This window comes from Lytechinus variegatus, chromosome 6 (assembly GCF_018143015.1).
Source record: "Lytechinus variegatus isolate NC3 chromosome 6, Lvar_3.0, whole genome shotgun sequence".
Taxonomy (NCBI): domain Eukaryota; kingdom Metazoa; phylum Echinodermata; class Echinoidea; order Temnopleuroida; family Toxopneustidae; genus Lytechinus; species Lytechinus variegatus.
The window spans coordinates 23,160,404-23,172,090 of NC_054745.1; the positions used below are offsets into that span (position 1 = coordinate 23,160,404).

The 11,687-nt window shown below is 35.7% G+C and overlaps 1 protein-coding gene across 1 annotated transcript; it reads right to left on the reverse strand.

The window, feature by feature from the left end:
• Nucleotides 1-1,476: 1,476 nt before the first annotated feature.
• LOC121417238 (protein phosphatase inhibitor 2-like) lies at nt 1,477-10,201 on the reverse strand. The gene is made up of 4 exons (XM_041610869.1): nt 10,050-10,201; nt 4,317-4,511; nt 3,498-3,592; nt 1,477-2,447 (listed from the first exon to the last, which is right to left on the reverse strand). The coding sequence occupies exons 1-4, from the start codon at nt 10,130-10,132 to the stop codon at nt 2,227-2,229; spliced, it is 594 nt and encodes a 197-aa protein (XP_041466803.1). The 5' UTR covers nt 10,133-10,201; the 3' UTR covers nt 1,477-2,226.
• Nucleotides 10,202-11,687: the final 1,486 nt, after the last annotated feature.

Consider the following 11,687-nt stretch of genomic DNA (forward strand, 5'->3'; position numbering starts at 1 on the left):
AAAAGCAATATATGGTAATGTTTGTAAATATCTTTGGCATCTTAAGTAAAGGAAACATTCAAAAGCAGTTATAGTGTGAATCACTTTTAGACTTTGCGTAGGTGAACTTTCCGTTGCAGGGATGAAGTTGAGGCCAAATTTTGCCGGTCTCGGTCAGATTAACGCGTACAAGGTCTACAGTGGAAGGTCCTCTCGGCAACCTCGTAACTTGGAAGTACTGGCCTTGACTAAATCCCTGCTCAGTTGAAGCTTCTTAGTGGATTTTGAGAATTTCACTATCAAATCATGACAATTCAATTGCACAGAAAATTAAACCTTTGAACTTTGAGCCATACCATGGCCCCTGCAATGCAGATCTATGTATATGTATTCTAGGTGTATTGCCTCGCATTTCATGCAAATATTCAATCAAGAAGAAATAAAGAAAGAGGAAAGAAGAAGTTTGGAGGATGAGATTGAGTAGGTTAAGAAGAACGGGGAGGAAAAGAATTCAAAAGGAAAAGAAAGGAAATAAGAAAGCACATTGTTTTCTTTCTAACAATATTAAGAGATTTATTCGTTTGCACCGTGCAATACATGTATATTCTTCAATTCAAGAGTGGATGGTGTAGTTAAACAAAAAATGCAGCACTACGCAATGAATTTGTGGCACTAATTGGCATTTCTGTGGATGTTAAGTGGTATGCTAATGTATATGTAATTATGTATGCATCATAAATCTATAAATTCACGCTCAGGGGACCTCCAATGTAACTTTAAGTTTTTTTTCTAATGATTGTCATAAGGCCGATTCAACATGATTGTACAAGTATGTACGAATGCAAACTGATGAGATCCTCCAATCAGAGTGACCTGAAATTGCTCCTCCTGAATAATGTCAACATTCAATATACAACAGCACATTAAAGCCATTTTCTATATGACCTTTGACCTTCAAAGAGATGGTCAAAGGTCAAGGGGCATCAGAGCGGGCAGTATTATTATCAGCATTAGTACATGATACAGTTATCCACTACATAACACATTTAAATGTACTATCTATGTCAAGTGTGAACTTTGACCTTAAAAGTGCAGGTCAAAGGTCGGCGTCCAAGAAAGTAGAATAGGGGTGCGTTTATGCGCCACTTTTTTACCCTTGATTCATGATTAAAATCATGATTCTACAGAATCCCGATTGCATTTAGTCAATAAAGATAAACGTCTTTCAAATCACAAACATGAAACACTGAAACTGGCGTTTGGAAAGACGTTTCTGAAGAATCACGAACGAAAAAGGTCATATAAACACAATCATGATTTTATGACGTCACTGTGTTAGGATACTTCCGATTTCACTCTTGCCAAGCTCAAGGCGTTCGCTCTTCTCACATGTATATGCATGCATTCTAGTCATGTGCATTTATCTTCAAGCTCTGTGTCGGTCATCGCATCGTCTGCTGCTTTTCATTCTGGGCAGACGATAACCTCAATTAACCTCAATTGGTTGTTTTCAAAAGTGCCAAATAATATTAAATTGGGATCTGTGAAGAAATTCACTTCCGAACACTATTTTTCATAAACCGACAATATGAATCTATAGAAGTACAAAAAATGAGGTATATTAGACTGAATTCCAGAAGCAAAAGATTGATTTTTTTAGAGCCGAGCGAACGTTGCACAAAAAATGACCTACTACATGTAGTATGCGATTGAGCTGCGTTGTGTTCATATAGCATGAAAAAAAAAAACATGTCAGTCATCGTAGAGTTAGAAGACGCGCAAAAATATACTTCCTAGGTCAAACCGCGCACTGGATCGGAGCGAATCCGAGGAGAAACAGCATCAGAATGAAAGTCAGCTAAACCCTGATTCTGTGGTATTGTGATTCGTATTTGTGTTGTGAATCATGATTCAAATCATGATTCTGGCTTAAGTTCGCATAAACGCAACCTAAATCACCAGCTTGTATGACAATAATATTAGCAACTGATTCATACATGATATCATAAAAACGAGACGTAACACTTCAAAGCGTCTGTGTGTGACCAATGAACTGTAAAGACTGTGTCGAAGGTCACATATGCTCACGAGAAAAAGTTCCATCGCCCACTTGCATGGCAATCAACTGATTCATACATGTACACGATACAGCAATCTGCTATGGCACTTACAAGTGTCTATGTATGTCCGTGACCTAAGCCTTAATACATCACAGGTCAAAGGTCAGAGATGCCCAAAAGGATTGGTTCAATCACCCGTTTGCATGGCAATTCCATTATCATCTAATGCTTCATCCGTTCGTTGATTACAGCCATCTTGTGACATCACACCTTCTGCTTTTCGTCTCTCTTCCTCTTCCTCCTCTTCAGCCTCCCTTAGCTCTTGTTCTATCAGTTCCTTTGCCAATTTGATGTTGTACGCCTCATCGTAATGATGCTTCCTCTTGTTGCGAAACTCTTTCTTTTTCTCTGGAAATAGACAAGAATGAATACATAAAATTTGAAAATGAAAATTCATAAATTATTGTTCAAAATAGAAATGTGTTGTTTTGCCCAATTATTTGATCGTGGAACCTGCGGCCACTGTGCAGCCCCAAATCAGCGTAGCTCTATCCCTTGAATCGTTGAGCGCCAAACAGGGTAGCAGCCACTCCCCATCTTTTAACGTCTTCGGGGTTTGAACTCCCGGTTGTGAGGCAGACTTGGGTCTGCATGCACTCAAGAAATTTTTGGAACCGCGTACCCGGGGGTCACAATTTTGGTCTCAAAAGTTGCTCGAGACTTGAAAGTAAAAAGTCAGCAAGCGAGGCTGTCAAAAAATTTTGAGCGGCGGATTTATCACGAAAAATGTTGAGGGGGGGCTGAATCAGCATGCATGCAGTTATTCAGCGCAGGCCGACACGGCTCGACGGGTTATATAGGGTCCAGGAGGTAAAGGGAAATTTGCCTGCATATTTATACTGTTATTGCTGAATTCTTGCCATATGGTTTTATGGTTTTCATTTTTGAAGTACTAGCACTGTGCGCTGCCTGCGCATAATGTTGACCCTAAAGTTAGAAATTGTTGTTGTTGTTGAATATGATGGTGCTCTTCAATCTGTCCAGATTATTCGCGCCAGTCGCTTTCCTAAGTAGGACGTCGTCGGCAAAGGCGATCAATACGACATCAAACCATTGGTGATGATTATATGACGTATCAATATAGATTAGTCACCCATCCACCTATAATTAGTAGGTCCCACCAGATTAAACATCTTCGAGGAATAAACATTTTAATACAAATAGAGAAATTAAATATCGCGCGTGCTAAATGATTGTTCGTGGAAAAGGGCACAAACCAATCAGCTACTAGCATGATTAGTTATATATCTAAAAAATTTCTTGAAATCTTCATTAAATAACAATTCGAACATGACATCACATACAATTTCACGTCCTTCTAGGCCTGTTCGCTGCACAACTGATAGATGGCACATACTGTGAATCCACCGAATTGTCATGAATACATTTGAACTGTACCTTTCACTTCTTCTGTCAGTCCTTCTTCCTCATCTTCTTCACTTGATTCTTCTGCATTCTCTTCTTCCCACCATCGTTTCTTGGATCCCTCTAATCTGTAAAATAATACAGAGGAGTACTGATCTCTTTTGTGATGTGGTTGGGAAAGGGGCAAATGAAGGTAAAAGGCTTTCATCGGAGCTCGACCATGAATAGAGGGTATTTGAATACCAACTTACAAAGCTCTGAGTTGGTTTTAAATAATTTTCAGAGCAGTATTTTGGGTCAATATATAGTGGTTAACTTTTCTTCATCGACAATATTTTGGTCATACAGTGTTATATTTATATACCTGAAATAATCATAAAACCATTACCAAATTTTCAATATTTTGTCAATATCACATAATTGAAATATCACTAAGCACTAATACCAATCCTGATTCAGCTCCCATTGTAATCATAATTTAGGTGTGATGTAGGCCTGGGGGTAAAGCTCGAACCATCAAAGTATTCAGTCAGTTTACCAAAACTCAGCAAATGAATACTACTTTGTACATTAAGTTCGCCAGATGTTATTACTGATTTGAGATATTCAATCATCAACATGGCTGTAGTGCAAAATAAAAATAAAATTTAGGCCCATGCTAAAATTGAATCATTAAAAAAATTCTTCTTTTCCTCTTTTTCTTCTTTTCCCTTTTCTCTTTCTTTATCTTATTTATCAATTTATCATTCTCATAATCATTATTCTTATCATCACCACCACCATTGAAATTCATCAATCATCATTCAAAATCATTAATCTTCATATCATTTTCAATCTCGAGTCAGGGCTCACTTTTTGTTGAGTTCGGTCGCGTTGAGCGTTGCTGCAGCGTGCTCGTTCATCCCGTCGTGCTCATCTTCACCTTCTTCCGTCTCAATGTATTCATTATAGGGAGTGTCTGGTTCATCTACCTTCATGTGGCCATAGTCTTTGTCAGCCGGATGGTACGTTGCCAGGATGTTCATCTCATCCCACTTAATCCCATCCCTATGGTGGTGACAAAACACAAATAACAATGTAAATGCAACTTGTATGGTGCTTGCAAAAGAAGAAACTGAGAGGGAATGATGCCATCTTTTTGGTGTGCCCCATTAATAATGAAATAAAAAATAAATAAATGAATAAGTAAAAAGGTTTTAATGCCATCTGTATGGTGCTGGCAGAGGAATAGTCTGAGAAGGAATGATGCCATCTCGTTGGTGCCCCCCCCCCATAAAAATGAATAAATAAATTAATAAAAAGAATTTATAACAATGAATGAATAAATAAAAAAAATAATTAATCAATTAAATAAATAAATAAATAATTAATAAATTAATTAATTAATAAAAAGGTTTTGATACCATCTGTATGGTGCTGGCAAAACAAGAAACTGAGAGGGAATGTCGCATATATCTAGTATGTCCCCCCCCCCAAAAAAAAAGAATAATAATAGTATTAATAATAATAGTAATAAATACTAAATAATCAAATAACTAAAAAGTGATGCCATCATTATGATGGTGGCAAAAAAAAGAAACAAAAATGGTTTGATGCTATCTCTATGGTGGGGCTAAAAGAAGAAAAGAAATAGTTCAATGACTTCTCTATGGTGGTGGTAAAAATAGAAATTTAGAAGGTTTAAAATTATCTATATGGTGGTGGTAAAAAAAATAAAAAATAAATAGTTTTAATGCCACATCCAACACAGTTTTAATGCCACATCCAACACACTACGTTTTAGCAAATTGGGCTAGCGCGGTAAACAGTACGGTACTATCTGGCCCTGCAAGAAAGCAGGGTTAGCTGGCTTACGGTGGTGCTAGCACCATTTGCGGTGCTAAGAGATGCAGTGTGAAATGAAAGTGGGCTGGGGCTAAGCATTATCACCAGGGTGACCAGATTTCAAAAAATGAAATACGGGACAATCGACAAAAATAGATCAACAAAGAAGGCTACACAGTGTTTTATATACACCTGTGAAAAATTTTAAAGAATTGGAAGGGAGGGTGAACGAAAGAATGAAGGAGAGAAAGAAAAGACGAAAGAAAAGAGATGAATTGAGAAGAAAGAAAAAATTCAGGGGAAAATGAAGGAAAAAATAAAAAAAGGAATAAAAGAAAGTTACAATAAAAGGATGAAAGAAAGAATAAAAGAGAGAAAAATGTTTCCGTCATTCTTTGATTGAATACAGAAAGAAAGAAAGAAAGAAAGAAAGAAAGAAAGAAAGAAAAAGAAAGGAATGGAAGAAGAATACAATGTTTTAAAGACAACATAAAGGAGAGAAAGAAAATAAAGTAAGAAAAGGGAGGAGGAAAGAAAGAATGAAGGAAAGAAAACTGTTTCCTTCATTCTTTGAAAGAAAGAAGCAAACAAAGAAAGAAGGAAATCAGTAAGGGAGGAGGGAAGGAAGGAATTAAGGGAGGGAGAGAAAGAATAAGGGAAAGAATTAGAAGGAAAAGTAAAATGAAGAATGAGAGAAAGGAGGAAAGAGAGGGAGGAAGAATTGAAGTGAGGAGGGAATGATAATGGAAGAAGAGAAAGAATTAAAAGAAAAAGGAGAGGAAGGGAGGGGGAGAAAAAAGTTTTGAGAAAGAAAGAATATAAAAAAGGGAAATTTGATTAAAAAAAAGACGGGTAAGAAAAAGGAGGAATGAAGGAAAAATGAACAGAGAGAGAGAGAGAAAGGATCAGAAAAGACAAATAGGAAATAAAGATAGATGGAACAAAAACAGGCAAGCAGGAAGGATAGAAGGGTAAAGAAAGAATGATAGAAAAGAAAGATAGGTGAGGAAAAAATGTCAAACTACAAGCAAAAAAATCCAATCATCTACAAAAAATCATAATGATATTTGGTGTTTTTCAAATATATTTTTAATTCAAAATTATTTTTTTAGAAATGAATAAAATTTCAAAGCGCTTTGAAACATTATGTATAAAGTGTTTTATAAATGTTGTGTATTATTATTATTATTTGTTTTTACTTACAAATTAGATGAAACATCGCGGCATCATACACAACAAGACTCAAAACGAAAGCTGAAACAACTAGATCTAGTTATGAAAACTCAATTATTTGTTCCTCCGAGATTACATCTCCAAATCAGTAATCTGAGAACCCATAATATAGTCATACAAATTTCCCGCCGATTTTGTGATTATTTTGGCATGTTTGGTGGAGAGAATCTGCTGCAGATCCTACATGCCTAGCTCGTAGCCTACCACACAATGGCAGGAGGCCAGTTCGTTTGCGATGTATTTGGTGAGCAAGAAAATCACTGCAGAACTTGCAACAGTTTATTATCGATTTTATTGTTGTCTCTGCTTTGTCAACTGTTGGTTATTTTGATGAATATTCGTCACTTTTAAATACATTTTGTTCAATATTCTGAAATACGGGACAAATAGGCATCCCGGGAAGGGTTTGTCGGGACGCCGGGACAAAGGAGCAAAATACGGGACAATCCCGGGAAATATGGGACGTCTGGTCACCCTGATTATCACAGAAGTCAAAATTGCATGTTTATCACGCTCTGTGTGGCAAAATCATCAATATTCTAGCTCTGTGCAATAGTCCAGGGGTTAAGAAACCAAAAAAGATAGTACGGGGTTTAGGAAATGCAGTGTGAAAAGCATGTGTGAAAACAAAAGTAGACAGTGAATTTTTAAAGGTCAAGTCCACCTCAGAAAAATGTTGATTTGAATCAATAGAGAAAAATCAGACAAGCACAATGCTAAAAATCTCATCAAAATCGGATGTAAAATAAGAAAGTTATGTCTTATGACATTTCAAGGTTCTGATTATTTTTAACAAAACAGTTATGTGAACAAGCCAGTTTCATCCAATTGAGAGAGTCGATGATGTCGCTCACTCACTATTTCTTTTGTTTTGTATTGTTTGAATTATACAATATCTCAATTTTTACAAATTTGACGATAAAGACCTCCTTGCCCGAACCACAAAATGTTTAAATAATGGATTTCTATGTGTTCAGGGAGGAATGAAACTTCATTTCACATGACAATGACAAGAAAATTAAAATATTTCATATTTCATATAATAAAATACAAAAGAAATAGAGAGTGAGTGATGTCATCAGTTCCATCATTTGCATGTACTGACTGAGATGTGCATATAACTTTCTTATTTTACATCTGATTTTGATGAATTTTTCAGTGTTATGCTTGTTGAATTTTTCTCTTTTTATTCAAATCAAGTTTTTGTTGGGGTGGATATTTGAATAGTCCATTTCTTGCAATTTTCTTTTACTGACATTGCTATTGTTTAAAGCATTTATTTTAACCACCCATGCATGACTGTTCACATGAAAATGTCATTATACTGGAAGAGGAACATTGACTGGTCATGATGAAATACAATAATTTGCCTTTAATCAAATATCTATATGGAATATTTTAACTTTTATAAGTGTCCAATAATTTTTTCACCGAGTGTATATTAAAAGAGATTTATACAGTAAAGTAGACGACAAAATAAAGCAATAAGGACTGAAAAGAAGTAGAGGCAATTCTGATTTATTTAGTAAATAAGGAATCAACGAAAATGGAGACTGAAGATGAATAGGGCTAGAAGTTAATGTAGCAAAAAGGTAATAAACGAAATAAATCAAAATTTTGATTGTCAGATAAACATGAAAGAGAAATTTCCTCATTTATTTACTATTGAAAGTGGGCCTAGTAGTTTACGAAATAAAGCAATAGAGACTGAAAAAGAAGTAGATGCAATTCTGATTTATTTAGTAAATTAGGAATCAACAAAATAAAGCAATGGAGACTGAAGAGGTATAGGACCTTTTGATTTATTTATTAACTAGCAGTCTAGCACATCAAGTATGTGGAGCTCATCCGGCATCTCGCAACGAAATTGAACACAATTTTTTATTAATTTCAGCCCAGTTGACACTGTAGTGAATTATATTTGTGACATAAATTGAGGATATAGAATTGAAATTGATGAAGAAATGATATAGAAGCATTTTTTGTGATCTATGAATAAATTTCATATAAATTAAGCATAAATAACTTTCTTGTCAAAATTTCTTAACTCTGTGTAGAACCTTGGTGAATCTCATGTACTGTAGCTCTCAGATGGAACAAAAATAATCAAAATCAATCAACAAATAAATAATTTTTGTGAGTTTTGACAATGAATAAATCAGCATATGTAATGAATTTCAAAATTCAGTGTTGAAAGTTTGTATCACCACCTTGAGCTATCATATAAAGCAAACAAAATTGAAATTGATCAACAAATGAAGAAGAAAAAACATTTTTGTGATTTATGAATAAATTTTGCATAAATTGGCATAATTTTCCAGACAAAATTTCAAAATCTTGTCTACAAGTTTGGTGAACCTCATGCAGCTCTACCAGATGGAAGAAAAAAAATCAAAATCTGTCAACAAATAAAGAAGAGGCATTTTCAGTGATTTATGAATAAATTTTGCATAAATTAGCATAAATAATTTTCTACTGAAAATTTCAAAATTCTGTATAGAAGTTTGGTGAACCTCATAAAGTTCTACCAGATGGAAGAAAAAAAAATCAAAATTGGTCAACAATTAAAGAAGAAAAAGGATTTCACGTGAATTTTGAAAAATGCGCATAAATTAGCATATTTAATGAATTTCAAAATTCTGTGGAGAAGTTTTTAATCCCCCATGAAAAGATGAATCCTGATTTATTTATATGAAAAGTACTAGTTAACGAAATAAAGCAATATATAGATTGAAAAGAATTACATGTAGATCAATGCAATTCTGATTTATTTACTGGATCTGATCGATGCCAATAAAGTGAAAAGAGACACATGACATACATGTACTGTGTCACTATTCATTTGCGACTGTGACTGTGAGAATGGTTGAGACAGCTGACAGGTAGGATGGGGGGGTCGGTGTCCAGACACCATATTTTTGAAGCCTTCTTTTCTGTCTTTGGATTACACTAAAAATATAAAGTCAATACATGTAGTTGCAATCATCTTCTATTTTGTTCTCTATAATAATGTTTTCTAACATCTTGTACTAAAAATTGATAAAACTCTGCTTGTATTTTTAAAAAATGACTTTCTACAATTGATCGTCCGGACTCACAACCGGTCCGGACACACAGCAACTGGGTATACATGTAGTTTTTAATTTTAGGACATGTTTTTACGTTGTGAAAAATTGTCCATGGATCTGGATCAGCTCAGCCTCAGAGTCACCAGGGCAGGGGGGGGGGGCAGGTCCAGGGACCGGACTTGGATCACGATAATGCCCCATTGTTTATTTATTGACCTCATAGTTACTGAGAGACTTGCCATGATATTTGCGCAATATTTCTGGTGGGGAAATTTGCTCAGGAATCGGCCGGTGCGAAACTGCATTAGCGCCGAGCGAGGCGAGACAACGTCAGAACAGAAATATAGATCGAGGACGTGAAAAGAAGTACGTGGGACTACAATTCACAAAGTAATCAATTGAAGACCTACTTCAAATCCTGCCTTTTATTCACTGTAAAAGGGTAAATAGAAATACTTACTCCGGTCTATTTGCAGGGTCTTCAAAATGTCTTGCTGGTTTTAAGATACTTTTCTTGGGTTGTTCCTCGAGTTTTTCTGCCATGTTCGTTTCACAGATTCGACTCGAACTTCCGTTGAATTGCGTCGTCTTGTCCGTGAATGATGACGTCAGTAGTACAATTGTTTTGGATCGATTCGATGCTAAACAGGCTGGCCTGCAGGTAGGGGCGACCATCATGAGGGGCTCTAATTTTCTCGCTCTCTGTGTAGAATAATCATAGGGGCTACCTCGGTAGGAGGCGCCATAGTTGGGGGCTGCTCCAATATAATTTTCTAAATCATAAGGAAACCAAAACCCAAGAAGAGAAGCAATTATCTAAAGAGTAAAATATATGAGAGGAACCATTAAAAAAAAGTTTCATCAAAATCGGCTGTCAAACAAGCAAGTTATATGGACGTTTTAAAGGTCTTGTTGTAATTTCCATGGGGATCCTCAATTTGGCAAACATGCTTCAAAATGACTGATTTTGTGGACATCTCTCCATTTTGCTTTGTTTTTCCCCATTTTCTTTCAAGTTGCATATGCCTAAGTGAGCATGTATGTCACGGGAAAATATAATTCTCACCACATATGTCAAGGTCAGGAGGAAATGATGTGAAATATGTAATATAAAGGGGAAAAATCTGAAAATTTCGAATCATACTTTTCCTTGGGGAGCGTTGTGGCCCATGCAGTGGATTAGTCTTCGGACTTTGAAACAGAGGGTCGTGGGTTCGAATCCCAGCCATGGCGTAATTTCCTTCAGCAAGAAACTGATCCACAGTGTGCTGCACTCAACCCAGGTACGTGAGGTAAATGGGTACCGGTAGGAAGTAATTCCTTAAAAAGCTGTGTGCGCTATGAACGCCTAGCTTAGCCGGGTAATATAGGAGCGCCTTGAGCACTTAAGGTTGATGTATGTGCGCATTATAAATACCCTATATTATATTATATATTAAGGTTTATCAAAATCAATTTCTGCATTTATGGGACACAAAAATAATAAAACAAATTAAGGGTTTGTTGCTTTCTCCATTCCCACCCCGTTCCTATCTTTGTTTTTCCAAATTTTGTTTTCTTGTTCGTGGGCCGATGAGAAGATCTGCAGAGTGGCGTGAATGGAAATGAATAAAACTGCAGCAATTAAGGCTTGAAGAAATGTCAGGGGTGATCCAGGCGCCAGGATGTTTCGCAAGGGATGGCAAGTGTGCGTACATTTGCAGGATCAGTTCTGCATTTTATTCATCAATAATGAATTAATATGTTTACGTAATAACAATATAGATGAATATATTTAAAAAGTGTCAATCGAATTAAGAGATAAATAATACTGGCAAAGACTGATAATTATATTTTTACACAAAGCATGTCATAGGATCCTTATACAGTACGTTGAGAAAGCTACAGGTGCCGGCTATGTATTCCATAAAGCACAAAACTGCTTGAAGCAAAAGCAAGCAGCAAAGATATATATCAAAATAGATAATCAAACTAGAAAAAAGTGTCTAAAAATGATATTCATTAATAAAAATAAAAATGGGGAACGCATATTGAAATTATTTAGCTATTTATTCTATTTCATTATTATTATTTATCATTATTTTTTTTTGGGGGGAGG